The following is a 21674-nucleotide window of genomic DNA, read 5'->3' as shown; positions in this document are numbered from 1 at the left end:
TTTTATGGTAGCACTTACCCCTCGTTCAAGCGCAGGCTCAGCTACGAGGCGGTGCGTGACACCACATCGCACGAGTAGTAAATATGATACGGAGCCTACAATAAACTTCACAAATTCAAAATACAGTGGTATTAGAATTTTTTATTAATCCTCAGCTGTTTGCAGTAAATAAATACACCCTGACTTTACAGGGCACGCTCCGCAGTCCGGATGGAGGCTGCAGAGCAGCTGTCAGCACGTACATCCACACGCTGGTCTTCTGGGAAGTACACATGCTTGATTTGCAACTGGCCCACAAGCTCCAGGGCCCGAGATCGTCGCAATTCAGCCTTTGTTGCTCAGGGGCCTCTTGAGAGAGCCTCAGTGGGCTGCACATACGGGAACCAGATCTCTCGCCTCAGTCCCTGATGCAAGCGAGAAAGAGGCCAAAAAGTCTGAGTTTGCTTGTGTTTTACAAGGCAACCGCCGGAAGAGACACCACCTCGCTCGAAATGCAGAGATCTACAAAGTCACTCTGCGCGCTGAAGGCCTCCTTCAGCTCATCGCACCAGGCGTCCAGCACCTCCTTCAGCTCAACGCAGAGGCTCTCCGGGATGCTGAAGGAGTAGATCTGGACCCTGAGACCATCCCTTATCCTGGGGCAGGAGGCCTGGACCGTGAACACCCTCAGCGGCGTCAGCGCCAGGCAGTTCTCGGCACCCTCCTCCACAGCGAAGGTGTATGCTGCCGGGTAGCCCAGCAGCACCCCGACGATGGTGCAGAAGTTCCAGCCCGCGGGGACAACTTCGCTGGAGGACACGGGGCCGGCGCTGGTGGCCTCCGTAGCCCCTAGGTGGGCAAGGAGAGTGGCGAGGTGGCCCCTGATGGCCTCGGCCTCCGCTGGCCCGCAGAGGGCCGGGCAATGCCGCCCTGCCGAGACGTCCATGAAGGGAGCGGGGCGGGCGCGCAGCACGGCTGCCAGCCTCCGCCGGGCGAGTCCCGGGTGGAGCAGCAGGGCCGAGCCCTCTGCGCCCAGCAAGTGGAGGCGACGCGGGGCCAGCCCGGCCTCCCTTAACCGGGCCAGGTACCGCCGCAGCTCGGCGGGACCCGCCGCGCCGCAATCGTACAGCAGGGCCGGCTTCAGCCCCGCCGCCACCGCCAGCACCTCCCCGGCTAGCTGCAAAGCGCGGACCGCCGGCAACCGCCGCCGCCGCCCGGCCCCGGCTCCGGCTCCGGCTCCCAGCTCCTCCCGTGCCGCCGCCACCAGCCGCGGCGCCGACAAGGCACTGCCCGCCGGGGCCTCCGCCTCCGCCCCGGCCGCTGGGCCCATCGCCGCGGTACGCTGAGGGGAAGCTACCGCTGGGCCCACCGCTTCCGGGTCGACCTCGGCGCTAGCGTAGGCGGTGGCCCGGGGCGGAGCGGCTGGGTCCCGCCCGGAAAGGCCGCTCCGCCCCGGTCTAGGCCTGGGCCCGGGCTCACACGGGAAGGCCGCTCCGCCCGTCCGGGCGGAGCGGCCTTCCCGGGTGGGCTCGGGCCCCAGCGGCCTCATCGATAAGGAAGAGGCCGTTTAGGAGCAGGCCGCTGCCATCACCTTCAGCCAGAGCTTGGGGGAAGCAACGGGGCGGGGGGCACAGTACAGAGCCATCTCCCAGCTTTCAGAGCTGTAGTATTAGCGTGCTTTCAGCTTCAGGTGGCTTCTCAGAGCATGCAGAGCTGGTTTTTTTTAAATATATATGTGTGTGCATGTATACGTAGGTACAAAAAAGCACGCTGGGAGAAGTGTCAGCCTCACAGCTTGCAGCTATAGACCAGTTAAAGAGAAAAATAGAACTGGACAAGGCGATACTCTCCAGGCAGTTTAATAGAGCACAGATTATTCCCCCCCCCCCCCAATGATCAAGTATTTATATACAATGTCTCAATAGCAGATTAAAAAAAAAATTACAGAATCGAAAATCTGATTTATACATATCGGTTGCTTAAGCAAACAGCTGAAAAGGGTGAAGGAGCTAGAGGTATTCCTGTAACCCCCTCTCTGTTTTGAACACTACCAAACCAAAAGTACCACAGACTGCTGAAACTGAATCAGATGACCAGATTTACAGATTTTATTCAGATTTAGGCAAGGCACTCATTAAGAAATACTTTTCTGTATGTACAACGTAAGAAACCATGGGGCAAAGCAAAGCGTCTGTCACTGCGCCGGGAGCGGCTGCGCCATGTGCATGGCGGGGGCCTGCATCGGCCACCCTTCCTGGTGGTTCTGCAGCAGCCGGTACAGCTGCTTCAGGTGAGCCACGATGTTGTCCTTGATGTCGGGCGTAGAGATCTGGAGCCGCACGCTGCCGCTGTCAAAGGAGCGCGTGAAGTCACCGGAAAACATTTCGTAGATCATCCGGGCCACGACTGGAATGACCTGTTTAAGAAGAAGTCAGTTGTTTTAGCCTAACGGTCGCGCAGTATATTGCTGTTATTTTGCAGGAGTCCACTGCCCTGGATGCAGGGGATGGTTTCCACAATAACCTAAAGCGCACTCACAGACTGACGCTATTCAGCACACCTAGCATCTGTATTTGCCGTGACAAAACCCACTGGGCTTATTGGGGTTTCCCGGTGTCAGTAACCACAACAAAGAGGAGGTCTCTGGTATCCGTGGGCATCGATCCAGAGCCAACGCACCGGCCCCAGCAAGGCTGGCACGTGTCACTGCAGAGCCTCAGCTCCTACCTGAACCACTATCAGCTTCCTCTCCCTGGGTTTTCCATCAGGCCATTCTTCTCCAAAACAGAAGTAGATCTCATATGGTGGCTGTTTCTCAATTTGTCCCTTCTGATGGGCAATCAGCTCTAGGAAGAAAAGCAGAATGCTGCGGGGTTGTCCTCTTTCGGTTAGAAACACTCACCACATCCCACCTCATTATATCATCCTAGGTCTTACCTATACACTGTCCTTTGCCAGAGCCACCTCTTACACATACACAATTACAGCTTATTTCTTGCACCCAGAAGAGCTTTCTTTAGAAGAAAGGCCCTCCAATGTTTTTCAGAGCATTAAATCAGTGTACATTCACTTTCTTCTGATGTACGTCTGCTCCATGGTCCATTGAAGTCAGGGAAGCGGTGGCCCCTACCCACGCTCCACAGACAAGCAAACTAATTGGTGCATCCAGGCTGAGCCCCAGTGCAGCCCACCCTTTCCAATAGTGCCATCGCGTGCCCAGACCAGTATGCAAAGCCATTTTGCAGAAGTACCTACCGCTTAGGAACGTTTCCAGACAGAAGAGTTTGACTTTCTTTTGCCTCTCGATCAAATTTGGTGTGGTAGAGGAAGGTGCACAGGGACCAGACCAGTACACCTTGCACTGGCAGAGCCGGACAGCGTAGATGGCATGGCCACTGACCTCCAGGATCAGTCCCCTGTCCATAACATCCAGCAGCCGACTCGTGAAGATCTTCTGCCTTTCATTGGTGATTTGCTCTGTTCCTGGAAACTTTACTTGCTCCAAACTAATAGGCCCGAAGAGCTCTTCCTGGTCTGGCATAGGACCCAGCTCTCCGTAGAAAAGCCTGCATCCCTGCGGGTTGCTTACAGTCGTTGTCGGCCCAGTCTCCTTTCCTCGATATTCAAACTTGATTTCTAGGTCTGTCACTGAGAGAAAAACTGTCAGTGTGTTTTTTCCTGGACCTCTGCAGGTACTGCATCGGCAGTAGAGACACACCACGCAATCCACGCTACAGTCACAGGGATGTTTAGACTATACACAGTTCTCCATGCCAACAAGCACACAGCCACAGGAAAAAAGTCAAAACACTTTTTTTTTTTTTTTTAAAGTACAATGACAGAAGCACTACAAATCCATGTACATACTTGGCAGAGAGCTGATCCAGAGCTCAGGGCTGCTGAAGAAGTCATGCTGCAGCGCAGTTGGGGGCATTTCCATATCTAGAGGTTCATTCTTTGGCCACACAGCTTCAGGGCTGCAGTTTTCTGCACTGGCTGGAGCCATTGGAGAATCTACAAAAAGGAAACAATTCTTCAATAAACCAAGATTTTCTTTCAAGCATGTACCAATTTACAAGCAAATACCGTCACTAAAGCATTAGTCTATGCCACCAACCATTGATATTAAGAAATGGAAATGTCTCTTGAATAGGGACATGCTGAGATTGATTCAGTTCTTCCTCCTCTTCATCATCAAGATCATTATCCTTTTCATCCCATGGAGCTGAGCCAGTGGAACCTGCAAACAAGCACATTCTTGTGGGTAGTCAATCAGTGTGAAACACTGCAATGCATTTCTTGAAAAAATAATGTAATCCTCATATTGGCTCTGCACAATATTGGAAATTTATTTGTGTATTTTCTGAACATAAGTAAAAAAGGAAAAATCTGATCTGTACAACGTACTATTTTCAGTTTAATATCTAATTCTAGAAAGCTAAGGATACAGATAAACTATTGCCAACATTGGACTGTTCAGCAGAAAACATGCAACTGTGTACAGCTTTATTAATTTTAGTATAGGTACACTATGGTTCAAAGTCCTCTTAGTTTAAGTACAACCGGGCTTACGCACGGCAGCTGCTTTCTACTGCACACAAAGGCAGCTTGAGAGTTAATGCTGCGGAGGGAAAGGAACTTGCATTGGACAAGCGCCTGCTCGGTAACCAGCCCTGTGTCAGCAAGGCCCTCACCTGGATTAATGATTGATCCCTGGGACTGCGGGATATCGCACACTTCATAAATTTTAATAGGATTCATGGGCACCTCCTTGGTGCCATCGTACATCAAATTAAATTCCCGGCTTTTGTTAAGAGCACATCGGAGCTGGGCTTTCCACTTTGCAGGGTCTGGCTCATCGACTCCTTCCTGGTACTTTCCCGTTTCCACAGCCCATGCCTGGGGACAAAGTACACTGTGCTCAGTCCAGCCCTCTCAACAGAGCAGCTTTTATCAGAAATCAAACTTCGAAACAAATTCACTGTAAAATCCTTCTCTTGCAGAAGTCTTAACTATAGCTCTTCTGATAACAACAACGGAAAGTCCTGCTTTAATAGGTTTTCCCATTAAAAGAAGGGGGAGAAAAAAAAAGATGTAAATCCAAATTTCCAAAAACTATTAGCAATTCTGAACATGCATCTTCATACAAGTTAAGAAAGTGTAAATTGTACAGGATTGTGCACTGAGTTTTTCTAGGTCTCCCAGGTTCAATACCAAAAGTCATTTTTGACAGTGAGCCATATGCTGGGCAGGAGGAATGGGCTCGGTTAAAATGGAGTGGAAGAGCAGCCACAGGCATCCGGCTGGCCCTCTCCCACCCCAAAATCAGACTATCAGTCCAAGATCCCTCCAAGGCAGAGGTCAGAAATTCCTCAAAGGAGCGTAGGAGTTATAATGAATCCCTTGGGATAAAAATACTAGGGACAGCAGTGAGGAGTACTGGAAGTTTGTGGTGGACCTCTTAAGACTTATGTAACAGTATTTAATGGTTTGCTGCTAAGAACAAGCCAGCTACCACATCCTAAACTGAGCAGATGAAGCAAACAGCAGTAATCTTCCAGAGTCCGTGCAATCAGACATTGTCTGGCCTTTGGTGGTCGGAAAGGGTTAAAGAACTCAACACCGTTTCAGGCAGTGCCAAGCTTGGCATCCAGGTGCACAAAGTGGCTTTTCTGAGGTCAAAGAAAGAGGACAAAGTGTGCCTGGAAACAGCTACTGAGATGCCCGTCCAGCTCCTGGGCCAACAATTCAACCCTTTGTCTCTGTTCAAGAGCCATGGTATATCCGAACTCTCCCCTCCCTCACCTTGAAGATGGTGTTCTCCTCCTCGTGCTGCGGGCTGTGCCGAGTTGCGTGCTTCCAGGGGATCTGAAACCGCTTCGCTTCTCGGTTTAGCCAGATAAGGCCGGGATACATACCGCTATCTACCTGGGCTACCAGCCACGGCTTCAAGCGAACTCGTCGCGGGTGTAACGCCATCGTCTACAAAAGACAGGGATAATAGCAGACCAACTGCTAAAGGTTAGTTGAGACTCATATGCTTCCAAAAAAAAATTAATTTCATGAAAAAGGACCCCATGCCGTGTTACTGCTATTGTTCGTTATGTTACTGCACATTGAAACCACTAATTCAGATTCAGCTAGACGACTCTTCTGCCAGGAGGAGTTACAAACGCATCACTAAGCGGGGACCATAATTGTTACAAGAACAACAACTCACTATTAAATATTCCAGTTAGCAGAGACGGCGCGTTATTTGTGTTAACCGAGCGCACGGAGGGCGAGCCCCAATCAGACCTGAGCTGTAAACGCTGCGCAGGAGATAAAGCCGCAAACAAGCCACAGCAAGAACAGGCAGTGGAATTTCAAAAGCCTCCACGTACGCCTTAGCGCAGGGGCCTATCTGATCTAGTTCTTCAGTCGTGTCAGACATCGAGGAGGAGAAAAACTAACATGCCGAATCAGAGGCTTTTGCCCCAGTTGAGGTAAAGGTGGAAGCATCAAGCTGAAGTGGAGGGGACCGTTTTCTCACGGAGACAGACATTCCTCTGAAAGGCATTTCATGAGTTTTCCATGAATGCTCTGCGTGCAGTATAATCATTCGCAAACACCACTGACCTGTAATAACCAGGATGTTTCTCCACAAGGACATGAACTGCAAGTCTGCCTGCACTCGTGCTAAAAATCAAGTGATGTTGACTTAATGTTTAGCTTTTTTTAAAAAACAACGCTGTAGTTAACTGATCAAATCTGTTGTTGTTTAAGTAGCCCTGTGTTGCTACTACATTTGCAGCCAACCAACAACATTTTTCTCGTGCAGAACAGATACAAAGCCAAACAAACAAAATTAATGACTGTCCCTCTGCAAGAAGAGGCAGCATTTGGTATCTTTGGATTTTGGGAGGGGACTTTTACGCTACATGTGTGCTTAGAAGGTGTATCTCCCATATTCATTTGTAAATCTTGAAACAGACATGAGAAATTACAAATATTCCCATTAATAAAGCAGTTTCAGGATAAGCAAAACCTTTGCCATAAGCCCTGAACACTGCTGCAGGAGTTGCAAAATGCGTCTAATAGCAGACACAGAGAGGATTAAAAAATTCTATCCAAGAACTAGTCTAGGAACAGGTTTTATGTGTTCAAATACCTGCAGATCCCATTCAGATGCAAGTGTTCACACAAAATTAATCTGAACACAACTTATTTTATCTGTTAAGCAAAGGAAGTGTTCCGATTCAATTGCAAACCATCTTTAAATAATAGTTTGAAAACGTGCTTCGTCAGGGACCTGGGCACATCAGCAGACTGCTTCCCAGGAGCTGCAAAGGATCAGAAAGCAATCATCAAAATTATTTTTGTGCTTCTGAAACTCTGCTGTATTAGTTATCCATGTCGAAAATGCTATCAGAATTAAACTTTCAGTAGCGTGTTTGCAAAGACACAAAGTCCAGGTTAATCCTGGACTTAGAATTGAGACCAAAACCAGGTATCGATTTCCCTTGCAAAGGAAAAAAAAAAGTGACTTCTCATTGTAACAAGAAATCCCAACTAAAGCTTGTTCCACAATGTCTTTTACACTTAACTTTACAAGTAGTCCCCTCTGCTTCTAATAACATACACTGTGTACACACACATCTGCAAGACCAGGTGTAAATTCAAATCCACACACAGGGGGAGAAAAATTCGTGCCTCTCTCAAACAAAATAAATTTGGTCACATGGAGGGTGCGCTGGCGCTGCCGTATTAGGTTTGAATTGTCCCTCAGATCACAGACAGCGTCTGTCAATACGCGACGTTACAATGCTTTATGACCTTTTATCACCAATGACTTGTTGACACAATAACCAAGAGCAAATCAACTTGAATCCCATTGCTCGGCTCAGACGGTGAGTCAGCCTCTTACAGCCTTCAACTTCGGTCCAGTGGGGTCCACTAACGCCAGAGGCTGCTCCCGCTCCGAGAGCTGCAAGGGTGAGCTCGGGGAATGTCTTCACACTATTAATTGAATTTGCCAAGGGAGCCTTAGCCCTCACTCAAGACTCCTCAGTGCACGTACCCAGGAATCCTCCAGTTCGCTTTATTCCCACTCAAAATGGCTGGGGGAGGGGGGGTGTAATTAGCACATCCCTGTGCTGCTAACGCATCTCTGGTCAGTGATGTAATTATTCCCTGTACCCCAACTATTACTAACCAAGTCAGACATTTTTCCTTGGAGGGGAGATATTCACCCCAACAGGAACAACTCAGGCAAACTCAGGAACGAGCAGACATCCTGCAGCCACTTCCCTGACAGCCGCAGATTGAGTGACCAAGGTCAGGGACAGCCCCGGTGAACTGCAGTGACTCTCGGGGCTCCGGCGCAGCGCCAGCCAGCATAACAACACGCAGCACACCAGGAAAACGCGACCTGAAGCCTGTCTCAGCCTTGCCGCACCGATGCTTTCACTCTCCGCCTGCACACCCAAATGTATTCAGTGCTCCCGCTCCACCCTGTTCACCAAGGCTCTAAAGAAGGAAGGGGTCTTCTCTGGGTTCATTGCTGCAATACTACAGACCTCATTCCTTGCTCGTTACCTTCGCTTGATTACATTACCCTGTATTTTGTGGATTTGTATTCATTTTTTCAAAGACAAGCGGCTCAACCCTTAACATTAGCGTTCCCACAGAGAAACAGGCTGAATTTTCATCTGAGTGTCTGACACTTAATCACCTCCCTGCACCGGGAACCTATAGCTCCCACGTTTCAGAGATCTGGACATTACTTTTCTCGCAGCCACCCGTGCTTCCCCTGCCCCACGCAGGGCGAGCAACACACCTTGAGCACAATTAACTCTTACAATTCACAGTCCCTGCGCCCCAACCTGCTAACCTCAGCCCTCTGCCATGCCCAGACAGCCCACTGAGGTGCAAGGGGCACGAGCTGTTACAGATAATTTGGCTTCTCGGGGCGGTTAACAGCTGTGGTCCGAAAACAGCTGTCGGTGAACGGGGAGGGGGGCAAATATTACCCTTGCCCTAACTCTAGGCCTCGGTTTACGCCAACTTGAAAGACGTAGCCTAGGGCTAATACAGCACAAGCCGCGGGAGCAGATGGGGAAGGGAGCAATAGACATTTTCAGCGGGCTTCACCCTCCCGGCTGCCTTCGGACCCGGACGGCCCCCCCCCCCCCTCCGCCTCCCTTTCCAGCCCGGATCGGGACGCTCCTGCCAGCCCCGAGCCGCGAACCTTCCCACGGACACCCGCGTGTCCTGCGCGCCGCCCCTCGTGTTTTCCAGTTCCAACCAAACTCCCCCGCCACGGACCCCGCTCCGCCCGCCGCGGCACGGGAGCGGCGAGGAGCCCCACGCGGAACGGGGCTTCGCGAAGGGCCCGCCGCGGTCCACGCCAGGCCGGGCGGATCCGCGGGGCGCGGCGACGGGGGGGGGGGGGGAAGGAGGTGGTGGGGTCCGGTCCGGTCCGGTCCCGCCGGGCACCGCGACCCCCGCCCGCGCAACTTACCCCTCCGGCGGGCGGGGACCGGCTCGGCGCCCGCGGGGGCTCTCAGCCGCCCCGCGGGGCCCACGCGTGGGCGCAGCGGCGGGGCGGCGCCGGGGAGCGGGGCGAGGGGGAGCGCGGCCGCGGCGCACGCTCACCGCCCGCTCCGCCCTCACCTGCCCAGGTGCGCGGGGCGCAGCCGCGCCGCCGCCCGCCCCGCCCCGCCCACGGCCGCGGGGGAAGCTCCGCTCCGCGCTGCTCCGCGCTCCGCGCCCGGCCGCAGGTCTCGGGGGCAAGCGGAGCATCCGCGCCCCCGTCCTCTTACCGCGGCTCTCTTTTCTCATGGAATATTTAGGAGAGCAAACAAAGCGGGAAGTTCCTGGCTTTTTCGCGGTTCAAAGCGTATTTGGCCCAGCCGAGCCACAGCGCGGAACAAAGACAAAACTTAAAGTCAGCTACGATTAACGCAAAGCCCCGGGCACGCAGTTTCCTCTGAGAAGCGTAAAAACCTTCCTCTTCTCCGCCTCCGTCCCCGCTCGCACACCCACCTCGGGGGGGGGCTCCGCGGCATCTGCCCCCGGCCCCTCCGCAGCCTTCCACCGCGATCTCCGCCAGCCTCCCGTTTCATTTCTTTTCCTCGTAGGTGGAGAACCGTGACTCAGTGGTGAATCTTGGTTTCAAGAGACCGTACAATACTTTACTATTTTTCAAGATACAATACTTTACTATTCAGTTTCAATGGACCAGGAAAAAAACACAGTGGGAATTTCCCTCCTTCCCACCGTGAACGCTACGGGTAGTGCTGAATCCTGATTTTGGAAAGGCTGACTTACATCCAAAGCTCAATCCTGTGCCAAGACTTTGGATCTATGCAAAATTTTGAAAATCTTCACACACAGAGAAAATGTAATTCTGCATTTTTCTTGGAAAGTTTGCCTTGCAAGATACACAGTGCAAGATAAATGTTTCAGGCTTCATTCATCACTGAAATGTAGCCACTCAGAGGTAACATTTTAGCAGGCTTTTGTCAGCACATAATAAAATCTTTCTGGCAATAAGCAAAAGACAATAGGTGACACTCAAAGGTTAGCGTTTTCTTTGTGGGATAGCACTGCAATGGTGGATTTTAGATGGGTTTGGTTAGTTGTACCTGACCATTTCTGATACGCAAAACAAGGCACAGCTGCTCCTGTAATAATACCTTCTACCATGTCGTTATTGCTGCTGTATAAAAACATGCAACGGTATGGCCAATTCGGTGAGCAACTGGGAAGAGACGCACAGAGACATTGGGCTGAACTCCCAGCCAAAGCATGAGGGATCTTTGATCTCTCCTCAAATGGGTCAGCACAAAAGCTGCCGTTCATCCTCCCTGCATTCCTCCTGTCCACCTGTCCGTCCTGCCTGGTGACGGGTAAATTTAAGGATGCTTCAGGTTTGCTTTCTTTGTGGTCTGATGCTCGGAGAGCTTTGGAAGCAGACACCAACAGTGATGCTGCACACTCACCCGCACGCCCCGGGCTGTCTGCGACAGAGGGCTGGGAGCAGCCCTGGGCAGAGCTTTGCTCTTTCTGGGCCCACTGTAAGGATTGTCCAACCCACAAGAGGGGTCTTAGGGCAGGTCAGGGCTGGGGTATTAAAAATAATGGAGCAATGCAGTAAAATGACTAAGCAAGGGCCGCTCCAGCGTGGGCGAAGGATCTAGGCTTGCCTCCGGTTTCATTGAAGTTGGTCCTCTCACGCCGGGCAGCTGTGCCTGCCTGCACCCTGCTGCCTTTGTTACAGCCTCTGCTGCCTTCACTGAGTGGTAACGCAGATGCCAAACAGATGAGTCTTCCCAGCCTTCTGCAGGCTTTGGGTTTTTTCCTCTCTTGAGTTTCTACCAGCCTCTGCTGAAGCATGTGGCAGCATGTCGTGTTAGTGAACTGATGGGAAGTAAGCTGTCTTTTTCCATGCTCTTGGCTGGGAAACTCTGCAGCTTTTGAGCTGTACAGGTGATAATCTAGGGATAGCTCATTAGGCAGGACATGTAATCAGATGTTACCTGTTTGCAACTAACTCATCATCCAAAGTGTTCACTCTGACATAATATATAAAGCATTGATCCTAACCCTTCAGGCAGCCAAATAGCACCAACCTCTTCAGTGTAGCTTTTTCTAGAAATCATTTTTTAGTTCTCTCTGCATTTTTTTTTTCAAATCAAATGAACAAATCCTTTGGCTGATAAACTGTACTTCATAAAGTGACATTCTACTAGCTGAGAGACAGCAGCTCTTTCAGTACAGTCTGCAGAGCACACGCTTTGGACAATGAGTGTACATGCAGAGGAATTTTGATACCAGGAGCCATAGGATTTACTTATTTCAGTGCCAAATTAACATCAGTACTTTTATCAACATGGTTGTATGTCATGATACCTGCAATAGCACCAGCTAGGCTTTGTAACCCAGGTCTCTTGCAGTCCTTTGTTCCTAGCTGGAAAAGACTGTAGTCATCAAAACAAATGGAAACCATTTTCTCTCCTGGGAACAGATCACTAAGTTCCCATAAGGCAAAACAAAATTATGCAATGAGGCAAGACAATGTCCTGGGCATGTGGAGTCTTGTTGTGTGCTCTCAGCACTCACATTCCAGCATGCAGCCTCAGTACAGGAGAGCAGCACAAAATGGTGGAAGGCTTCACACCAGTGCATGCAAAACTCCCCAGCTGTGCTGCAGGAAAAAGTGCGATGAGCCCTGCCCATCCCTGTCCCAGCAGCAGGGCCTCTGCTTCTTGAAAGCAGCTGGTGACCCAGAGAGAACCTATGCCCTCACCAGATATTAGCCAAGATGATCCAAGAAATACCATTGAGGGAAAAAGCTAATTCTTTACATGGTATGTGTAACTGAGCATAGGGAAATAGAGAATGTAACAGAACTATTTTATAAATACCACAGTGACTGTGGCTGCTAAAGCCTTTTTTCTAGTAGGTCTAGCTAAGAGACAAATGCTGGGGGATAGATCCAGTATAACTTTTTTGATGAGCCAGACCTCAAGCTGCTCTGCCACAAATAAGTGATGTTAGAGTCAGGGGCTGAAGCATTTACAAAAGGAAGGATTGAATTTACTAATTGTGTTGCATTCTTCTAGGTACAAAGATACACAAACAGGATTCCTCTACATTATTAGATAAACACATACCATTTCATTGAAAGAGAACAGTCTTAACCTTTCTGGTAACTCCTCTGGTCCTTCCCATCCCTCTCCATACTTCTGCTATGCCGCCTATATCCTTTTCTTGCTTAAGACGCTTAAGTTAATCCATGCTTTACCTGGGTATACTTATGTACAGAAGTGCAAAGTTATACTATACTCCTGCAAATCTGTGAACATATATATACACACATGCAATATCACTCATGGGTTACTTACGGGTGCAAGTAGATTCAGAGCAAACTCTCTTTTTACAGTGGAATATGAATTGCTGTACTATTCTGCAGTATCAAGTTTTAGATCGACTCTTAACTAGTGTTTTTCCACATGAGAAAGTCTTCTTTCCAAACCAGTGAAAAAAAAGGCCCCAAAAAAGTGAACAGCTTAAATCCTTCTGGGCCTTAGCATTATTATAACAGGGAGTGTATTGTTTCCTATTAATACTGCTCCAATCCTCTTAAAAGAGAAATCCTATCTGGATGTCAGGCTGGCACAGACACATTTATAGCTACAGGTCATTTCTTTCCAGCTGACACAGATAATGGTTGGATCCAGAACACCTGGTATGACATGGATAAAAGCTGGTGGCTCCGGCAAGACAAGGCAAGGCTGGGAGGTTACCTGGAGGGAGGAGGGCTTGAGCTCTGGCAGGAGGTGGCTGCAAGCTGTCTGCTGCTAGGCTGTGGTGAGCAGCAGCTGGGGTAGAGCTGTATGTCATATCTGTAATAAAAGTGGTAAGGGAGAGGAGGAAGAGTATTTTAATGGATAAAGGCACAAAAGGGAGAAGGAGAATAAGGAGAACTCAAGGCTTTAAAAAATAGGAAGATCAAATGTTCCTGTTATTTTTAACTGAGAGTTTTAAGAAGGAATTGTAAAAATGAGAGGAATATACATATTTGTATCTATGTGCATTTACTAGTTCTCTTGGTCATTTTGTGTAGAGCCTATAGTAGGTGTTCAAATAACAATGCATTAGCAGGGTTTTTTTGTGTGAGTGGTGTTAGTTGTATGTGCTTATTCTTTCAGGATTTGTTCTCTTAATTGTTGTTTGTTACTATGTTCTATTTCACTGAAACATTGAGTATCCCCACAAGCAGGTAATATATGCTAGCACTGAAAAACTAATGTTAGGGAAGTTCATTTACAATCCCTTTTTGTTTCTAGAAAAACTACAGTAAAGTGAGTGGGGTTGTATGTCGTGTGTAAAGGGAACCCTGGCTCCCAAATTCTTTGATGTTCCTTAATGTGCAAAAAGACCCTGAGCCTCTGGAGTTCGCCCCTAAATAGGGCACAGCTCAGAACATCTGAAGGTCTCTGTGACTCATAGGTGGGAATCTCCTAATGATCTTAGTTATTTTTATACATGCCTGATACCACATGTCATACTGCCCTAATGCAGAGAAGCAACTCTACGATCACCAAGCAAGCACGCAAAACTGTGACGGTGAAAACCATAGGAAAGAAAGAGGAACAAGAAAGTAAAACACAAAAAAGAAGGTGAAATAGCACAACACCACATTAACATCAAATAAAGGCACAAGACAGGGAGAAGAAAAAGAACAAACAACTAAAGGTGATAAAAGGACAATACAAGCAAACAACTTTGGCAGGGTTTTCCTTTTGTTTCTTCTTTTTTAAATCTCGCTTTAAGGAGCAAAATGGGACAGCAGTTCACCAACGCCGAAGGGGAGCAAGCAGAGATTGATGTTGCAGAATTGCAGGAATGGTATAAGAAATTTGTGGTTGAATGTCCCAGTGGGACCCTCTTCATGCATGAATTCAAGCGGTTCTTTGGGGTCCAGGATAACCGTGAAGCAGCAGAGTACATTGAAAACATGTTCAGAGCTTTTGATAAGAATGGGGTAAGTGGTGAGGAGTTTTTACAATCATTTGTCTAATAATTCACATGTCTGTCTTCTGTAATTTGGAGGTGTTTTGGTGCAGTTCCCACCCTTGCTACAATGCTTCGTGAGACTAAGGCAAGGGCGATGGACCTGCTAGGGCAGGAGAAGGAGCGCATGCTGCGCTACTCTGTATGGGCTGGTATGGATTTATCTTCTCATAAATCTGTACACAAATTAAGGACAGAATGTCTCCTTAAGGGGATAAGGATAGGTTAAAAGGTTGAAATTTAGGCAGTCACATTTTGAGACAGTATTGTTGAAAGGTCCTCAAATAGCCAAGGTTGGTACATGGCAAAAAATATTTATCTGTTATGGTAGAAGGGGAATTACAGTGGAGGAAAGTCCTACTCAGGCTTGCTATACATTGGAGGAAGTGTATATATGCAGTATGAACAGGTGGCACGTAACAAAATATTGATTTTAGCTGCTGAAAAGTGAAGGGATGCTGAACAATTCAGGCATTCTGATTTTGATTCCCTTTGCTGCATTTGTCATCAGACACCTGGGAAACATGGGCTTTCAGGTTTAGTAGCAGTTCAGGCATACCCATGTATTGGTGCAAAAGAGAGCCTAATGCTAGCCTGTGATATTTTAGATACTCAAAAGAAATGTAATACGGTTGCCTTTCTCATCTTGAAATGGGTAAGCAATGCTTGCCAAACAGTCCAATTTTTTTTCCTGAAGCTCTTTTATCTATTCAAAGTATGGGGTTGTTTGTTGCTGTGTATCAATATAGGAAAAGAGCAAAGAAGTCTGTCATCTCTCAGATATACCAATTTCCCTTAAGCTTCCTTTGAAACCAGCGACAAAATCACACTGAGATGGCAACAAAAGTCAGTTTGTGAGAAAGGATAAAAAAGCTACGGAAGATGTGGGCAGGTCAGACTTGTCTCGGAATTTGAAGTTGGGAAAACCCCAATTCTTGCAAAAAACTGAAGGTCCAGGTCCAAATTCTGTTATGAAAGCTGTGCAGAAAGTGTTGCAGAGCAAACAGCGTGCATAAAAGGCAAAGTGCCGTTCCTAGTTTATAGGAGCTTTCCTAGTAAGACTGAAAATCTGTTTTTAAGGGATGCTGGTACTTTCATATATGAAGAGCACTAAATTAGGCCTGGGTTCATGTTTTTGCTTAAATATACCCATGGTATACAATCAGTTGAGCAGGACCTAACAATCTGAAGGATGATTAGTAATACAATAAGAAAATAAAAACAATTCCTCAGTTGTCTTTTTATGCTGTCTGGCCTTTGAAGTCCAGTAGTAGCGGTTTTTGCTTGCAGTTACTGCAGAGCGTTTCCGTGCCGGGGAGGAGATGCGCAGCCCCGGTCTTCCCGGGGGTTTTGCTGACTGGGTGGGGAGGGCTGTGAGGTGATGTGGGGCCCTGGGGATGGTGGTGGTCTGCCCGAGGGCAGCTGGAGGCTGCCGAGGGAGCCCTGCATCCCTTCACTGTCTGAAGTTTTTAGGAGGGTGAACAGCTGATGTAAATCCTTTATTGTGGGTGTTCTTGCTGCCTCCTTCTGAATGGTGACATTTTCATTGTCATAGTCTTCCTCAGATGAATGAAGACCAAACAAGGGGGAAGGACGGAAGAAGGGGGTAATGGTTGGGTGTTGGTCTCAGCGGTGAAGCAGCTGAGGTCATTGAGAATGGCAATCCCTGCCCAAAAAGTCAGTACCTCCTGCACTGATCCTCATCTGCCTCCCCATCCTCCATGTAATCTGTGTTGTCTTGGGGTATTTGAATCGCTCATTTCTGGAGTCCTGGCAGGTGTCCCCCCCTTCTTGCACTGTAGGAGAATTGCTTTGCTCTCCACTGTCACACTCCTCGTGAACTTATCCTTGGTGCAGAGGGATATGACTGTGCTTACTGATGGTCTTGAACTGGTACAAATCTTCTGTAAAGTGGCAAATAAGTAGCTGTCCCATGGATTATCTTTTTGGCAGTTTTTATCCAGGTTTTGTTAAGTGTCATTCAGCTGCTGCTTTTCTGTTTCTACAGGATAATACCATTGATTTTCTGGAATACGTAGCTGCCTTGAATCTTGTTTTACGAGGAAAACTGGAACACAAGCTGAGGTGGACATTCAAAGTATATGACAAGGATGGGAATGGCTGCATAGATAAACCTGAGCTGCTGGAAATTGTTGAGGTAAGTAGGCATTGCCTAATCACTTATTTAAGCAATCACTGTTCTTTGGCAATGTAATGATGTACATGGGTTTTGTGATAATCAGGTTTCAAGGCAGCTGTGGATAGTGATGAAGTGAAAATGCCTGACCTTGGTGAAAGGGTTATGTGCTCGGTGGTTTGGTGGAGCCTGATGGGGTGGCTGAGGGACCAGTGGTACCCACTGCAGGCAGCCTGGCCCCGGCTGCTGCTGAAGCTGTCCAGAAGCGCAGCATCTGAGTGCTGTTGCGGAGTCCCTGTATCTCTGCTCTGCCTTTCCTTTCAACCTTTTTACACCAAGATTCATCACACTGGCCAGTGGAAGAGGGTTTCACCCCATGCCCCGTACAGGAGCCAAGTTTCCTGCCTGAGCAGCTGGTGAGAATACACTGGGAGGCACAAATTAGTACAGAAATCCCTTTTGTAATTATTCCTTTCTGGGTTTCTGTTATGTTCTGCACCTAGCTTTAATTAGTGACTCTGTGAAGGTGTGAGAGGAGGCATGGGGCTTAGCAGTCAGACACAGGGTACCTGGGTTCTTTAAGGTAAATATCTTGGTGATGGTGCTCGAGTCACCTCTGCACCAGAGGTGCTGTTACCCTTGCACAGCAGTACTTGTGAGGCTTAACCAATGGTTAGCAAACATTTTAGGATCTTGGGTGAAATGCAATATCAAGAAAACATCAGAAATTGAATCTGTGGAAAGCAAGTCCTTTTGGCTGGAAACTGTGCCCAGCTTGTTACCTGCAGCACCAGCAGCAGGCATGGGAGCATCTGGGGAGCTTGTCTGGGGCAGGTTCAATTATAGTTTTGAGGTCAGCCAGGAATGGGCCAGAGCTGTGTTAGGCCCTTGCTAATCCGCTGTCTGGGAAGACTTCAGACAAAACCCCTCAGCCTAAGGAGTGAAGTTAATAATGAAGAGGTGGTGGGCATGGCAGGGATAGATAAAATCTGCCCCTTTCCAGTGACACAGTGGAACAGAAACTGTGGGTCAAAATGTGTGCTAACACAGGTTTGGTCTTGCAGCTTGGGCACACGTTCCCTGGGAGAGAGGCCTAGGTAAGTCCAGATGTGCCTGGCCTCAGATGTTAGGAAAAAATTATGCCCAAAAGTCAGATGATTTTCCCGTCTGTGAAACTCTTGCCTTGTTCTTTGCAAAGGAACCCTGAGGTCTGACCAATATGTGTAAGGAAAATGGGAGGGCAGCAGCTTCAAAGAGCAAATGAAGTAATCCACGGTGTGTGTGAGCATAAGGTCAGAGGTTTCATTAAAGGTCTGAGGCTGTTGAGTGGCAGATCTTTCCAGAAAGGTTAAAACCGCAGCCTTTGTAGAAGACCTTAACACTGTTGGGAAGATAATGGAGTTGACTGCTTTTCATTATTCCAGTGCTTCTCCTAATCTGTGAACTTCTTTTCAGTCTATCTACAAGCTGAAGAGAGTGTGTCGGTCGGAGGTGGAGGAGAGGACCCCATTGCTCACGCCGGAGGAGGTTGTGGACAGGATATTTCAGTTAGTGGATGAGAATGGGGATGGTAAGTGATCGATGGCTCAGATTGCATTCATGCGTAATAAGACGTTATCTGTGCTGGGCAGGCTAGCTTTAATTACGTCTATCAAGAAATCACTTAGGACTATTATGTTACTCATATTAGACACATTGGGTTTGGTTCTGGTCTGTTTGTTAGGATCAAGAGTAACTTGGTCCAGCAGGACAAAATAATTTTCATTGTTATTTTAATGTAAAATACAGAGAGGTCACTATTCGGTCTGGATTTTGATGCCACAGAGATCTCATCCTCTGAAAGCCCCCAGTAGCCAGAGTGCAGGTCCCAGTCCCAGCACAAATAGCCTGGGTGAAGACAATGGCTCCAGTCAAATTGGAGCTTGCAGGATCAGACTTGCAATCCTCCTGGAGGAGCATGTGTAAGCTAACGCAACATTTCATGTTAGCCGGCGGGATGGGGTAGGTGTGAATGCATTGGGTTACAGCGTGGTGGTTTGGCTTTCAGCTAGCTGGCCTAAACTATGTGGGGAAATGAAGTATAGCTTTTGTCTTATTAGCGTATTTTCTGAAACATAGATGGTTTTTACTTCCTGCCCTCCTCTTATCTGTCATGTTTTGTCTCCCCATCTTGTGTCCTCCTCATCTCATACACAGGGCAGTTGTCTCTTGACGAGTTCATTGATGGGGCCAGGAAAGACAAGTGGGTGATGAAGATGTTGCAAATGGATGTGAACCCTGGGGGATGGATCTCTGAGCAGAGGAGAAAGAGCGCTTTGTTTTGAGAAAATTCAGGTTTGATACAGCTGAAAATGTGATGCTGGCTACAACTGTGGCTCTCTTACTCTAGGGTGGTAGTGGCTTTCCTTTTTAATACAATCTCAGCATCCAGACGAAAACTTCAGTGGTTTAAGAAGCCATATCTCAATCTAAAACCCATGTGCTGCATACTGCTGGTACCCAGAGACTATTTTTGGCCCACAAATAAGTCTTTCTGTGTACACAATACTGTGTTTGCCAGCTCTGGTTTTTGGTTACACCCCAAGGAACAACCTTTTTGTGGCTTCCTGCAGTGGATCGTGGGCAGGGTTTTAGTCTAATGACAGACGGGATCGGGAAGTGAGAAATCCTGACGCAGAGGTACTGTCTCCAGTGCAGAGTAGTGTTTGCATCATTCGTGCCTGCAGAGATACAGACACATCAAACCAAAAGTGACAACAAAAGAGGTGCTCTGGCAGGCTTTGTATGTTTGGGATATGTGTATGCATATTTAGTAGACTATACCACTGCTAATGTAAAATTATTGAACACCAACATATTGCTATCAAAACCGAGAATTGGATTATAAGCAGTAGCCAAGACAGTACACAGAGCTGAGGAGAACATGATGTGTGGGCTGGACAGGCGGAGCAGTAACTCCTTGCATCATCTCCCTCCTGGGGACCAGAGTCTGCTCCTACCTGTTCAGAGACCTGGGTTTCTGTGGGGCTGGAAAAAGGCTATGTCCAGACACTGAGCAGCAGTAGAAATTGTACTTTGACAGCCACGTTTAGAGGACAGATTTGCACAAGTGTGATTCTGCTCCTTTTGAGCCCCTGTTTCTTACTGAGTCATCACTCTAGAACAGCTTTTTCTGCCCCATGAAGACTGAATGAGCTCAAGGAGCTCCAGGACTTCCACTGCACTGGGAGAGTTTTGTGTGGAAGGAGAGATAAGGGAAGAGCAGAGTTTTGCTTGGCAGTGTCTCTGCAATGAGAAGATTAGCGCTGCTTTATCGGCAGGACAACAGAATGGAACAAGTGACAGAAAATCTGAGTGAGTTACTGAAGTAGTACAGTGGTTTTACACTGGACTTAATTTAGCCACAGACTATAGATATAAAATTTGCACAGGTTGTAGTCTGAGCTCTGCTATTCTAACCCGTATTCCTACGTATATACATGTATGTGGAAAGAGATTTGGGTTGAACCAATATTTTGGTTCACATTTATTGGATTTATTGGTTTATTTGCAAGAAAAATTTCCCCAGGAAAATAATATGAGTTTGTCTGTTTTATTTTAATTTTCCCATGGGATCAGTGGGCCAGGTCATACCCATGAAAGGATTTGCAATCCCTTTTTCGTGGCCTTTAATTATGACTGTAGTATCATTCATGGGTTGATTAGTTTGTGGTCTTGTCAATTTAACCCATGTTTAAATTCAGGAACATGAGGAAGTAGTCAGGATAAGACACAATCAGTGCTAGAGTTCAAATGCATATACATTTCCACTTCTAAATAGCCTTTCCAAGAGTTCTCTGTAAATACACACTAGCTTGTGGCATGCTTACTTATCAGAGCTGATTACACTTCTGACTTATGCTGCTGTAATGCTCATGTTTAAAGCTCATTCAAGTCAATAGTTTATCAGCCAAAGATCTAAAAGAAAAATCTTACTTCTGACTTGAGGGCCTGTAAGAAAAGATTCACTTTACTGATTTTCTGACTTGTGGACAAATGTTTTCATGGGAGGATACAAATCTCTAACTCCTTAAATTTCAGCATCTCAGCTAACATAACACACTCTGCTGCTTGCACAATTTTTAAGTGGATGTTTAGTTACTGTAGTTGCATACTGCAGGTTTACTTAAATGCTTTAAATTCTCTTACTCTGTTCCCCGGGTCAGACCAGGCACGGAAGGAGCTGTTCGGTGTCCCCCACACCAGCAGTCCTCTGCTAGGGTGGTAGAGGGCATCCTAACACTGAGCACTTGTACAGTTGTTGGTAGAAATTTTGTAACACGTGAATTTAATAAAGAATGATTTATTAAAATTCTATCTGGTTTGTAGTATTTATTTCTCACTTAGAATGAAGGCGAAGACCTGTGTAAGCACCTGAGTATCTGACCAAAACTGTAGTCTTTAAGACTGACATAATGAATTTAAGGAAGGTGTTAAGTGTAACAGCTAACCTGGATAAGACAAATATAAGGCAGAGATGGCGATGCTATTGCAGATGCAGAGTAGGAAAGGAGTCTCTTCTGTTTAACTTCTATGTAATGACAGTGAAAAGCATAAGGGTATCATTAAAAATAAAATAAAATTTCTCAATGGAATTTGAAATAGGTGCGTACAATAAAGTGAGCTGACAGTGCTGCAGTCAGATGGCCCCTGTTTTAACCCTGCCAGCACTGAAACAGGCACCTTGAAGAATTTAGGGCTCAAAGCGTTGGGCTCGGCAGCCAGATGGTTCCACCTCCTCTGGCCTGGGCAGACCTAGGATGGGAGCGGTGCACATGGTGGGTAATGCTTGTGTTAGTGCTGGCATAACACAGTGGAAAATTGTTCCTCTTATCAATTGTGTAATCTTTTGTCAAGGTGCTTTAGTCTTAGTCCTATTTTTAAATCCATAGGTATAAACACTTTGATCTCCTCCCAAACTCAGTTCAACATTCACATCAAGCTGTTGATGTCAGAC

The 21674-nt window shown here is 47.5% G+C and overlaps 3 protein-coding genes across 8 annotated transcripts; 1 reads left to right on the top strand and 2 right to left on the bottom strand.

Annotated features, from left to right (window-relative positions):
- Window positions 1-121: 121 nt before the first annotated feature.
- C27H1orf74 (chromosome 27 C1orf74 homolog) lies at window positions 122-1309 on the bottom strand. The gene has a single exon (XM_050911472.1). It carries the CDS (start codon window positions 1307-1309, stop codon window positions 452-454), a length of 858 nt encoding a protein of 285 aa, XP_050767429.1. The 3' UTR covers window positions 122-451.
- A 755-nt stretch (window positions 1310-2064) lies between these two features.
- Window positions 2065-13040, bottom strand: IRF6 (interferon regulatory factor 6). 4 transcript variants are annotated; one of them, XM_050911401.1, is made up of 8 exons: window positions 12870-13040; window positions 5785-5991; window positions 4674-4878; window positions 4097-4219; window positions 3847-3993; window positions 3235-3639; window positions 2707-2825; window positions 2065-2395 (listed from the first exon to the last, which is right to left on the bottom strand). In XM_050911401.1, the coding sequence occupies exons 2-8, from the start codon at window positions 5956-5958 to the stop codon at window positions 2174-2176; spliced, it is 1395 nt and encodes a 464-aa protein (XP_050767358.1). In that variant the 5' UTR covers window positions 5959-5991; window positions 12870-13040; the 3' UTR covers window positions 2065-2173. The 4 variants fall into 4 exon arrangements, with proteins under 4 accessions (XP_050767358.1, XP_050767357.1, XP_050767360.1 ...); XM_050911400.1 differs by having other exon boundaries at window positions 5785-5961; XM_050911403.1 differs by having other exon boundaries at window positions 3235-3627; window positions 5785-5961.
- A 249-nt stretch (window positions 13041-13289) lies between these two features.
- GUCA1B (guanylate cyclase activator 1B) lies at window positions 13290-21016 on the top strand. Of its 3 annotated transcripts, none has more exons than XM_050911275.1 (5): window positions 13290-13335; window positions 14050-14512; window positions 16550-16699; window positions 18134-18248; window positions 18875-21016. In XM_050911275.1, the coding sequence occupies exons 2-5, from the start codon at window positions 14309-14311 to the stop codon at window positions 19000-19002; spliced, it is 597 nt and encodes a 198-aa protein (XP_050767232.1). In that variant the 5' UTR covers window positions 13290-13335; window positions 14050-14308; the 3' UTR covers window positions 19003-21016. The 3 variants fall into 3 exon arrangements, with proteins under 3 accessions (XP_050767232.1, XP_050767235.1, XP_050767233.1); XM_050911278.1 differs by having other exon boundaries at window positions 13306-13335; window positions 14302-14512; XM_050911276.1 differs by lacking the exon at window positions 13290-13335 and having other exon boundaries at window positions 13654-14223; window positions 14302-14512.
- Window positions 21017-21674: the final 658 nt, after the last annotated feature.

Source organism: Gymnogyps californianus, chromosome 27 (genome assembly GCF_018139145.2).
Source record: "Gymnogyps californianus isolate 813 chromosome 27, ASM1813914v2, whole genome shotgun sequence".
NCBI lineage: Eukaryota > Metazoa > Chordata > Aves > Accipitriformes > Cathartidae > Gymnogyps > Gymnogyps californianus.
The sequence above is the reverse complement of the archived record's forward strand: the minus strand, read 5'-3'. Positions and strand labels throughout refer to the sequence as shown.

Excerpts from the sequence above, each read along its gene's own strand:
- C27H1orf74 (XM_050911472.1), bottom strand. The coding sequence starts at position 1,309 with ATGGGCCCAGCGGCCGGGGCGGAGGCGGAGGCCCCGGCGGGCAGTGCC.
- GUCA1B (XM_050911275.1), top strand. The coding sequence starts at position 14,309 with ATGGGACAGCAGTTCACCAACGCCGAAGGGGAGCAAGCAGAGATTGAT. Across the intron at positions 16,700-18,133 it reads AGCTGCTGGAAATTGTTGAG|TCTATCTACAAGCTGAAGAG; the intron begins GTAAGTAGGCAT and ends ACTTCTTTTCAG. Across the intron at positions 18,249-18,874 it reads AGTGGATGAGAATGGGGATG|GGCAGTTGTCTCTTGACGAG; the intron begins GTAAGTGATCGA and ends TCTCATACACAG.
- IRF6 (XM_050911401.1), bottom strand. The coding sequence starts at position 5,958 with ATGGCGTTACACCCGCGACGAGTTCGCTTGAAGCCGTGGCTGGTAGCC. Across the intron at positions 4,220-4,673 it reads GGGATCAATCATTAATCCAG|GTTCCACTGGCTCAGCTCCA; the intron begins GTGAGGGCCTTG and ends GCTTGTTTGCAG. Across the intron at positions 3,640-3,846 it reads CTGGATCAGCTCTCTGCCAA|TTTTTCTCTCAGTGACAGAC; the intron begins GTATGTACATGG and ends ACACACTGACAG.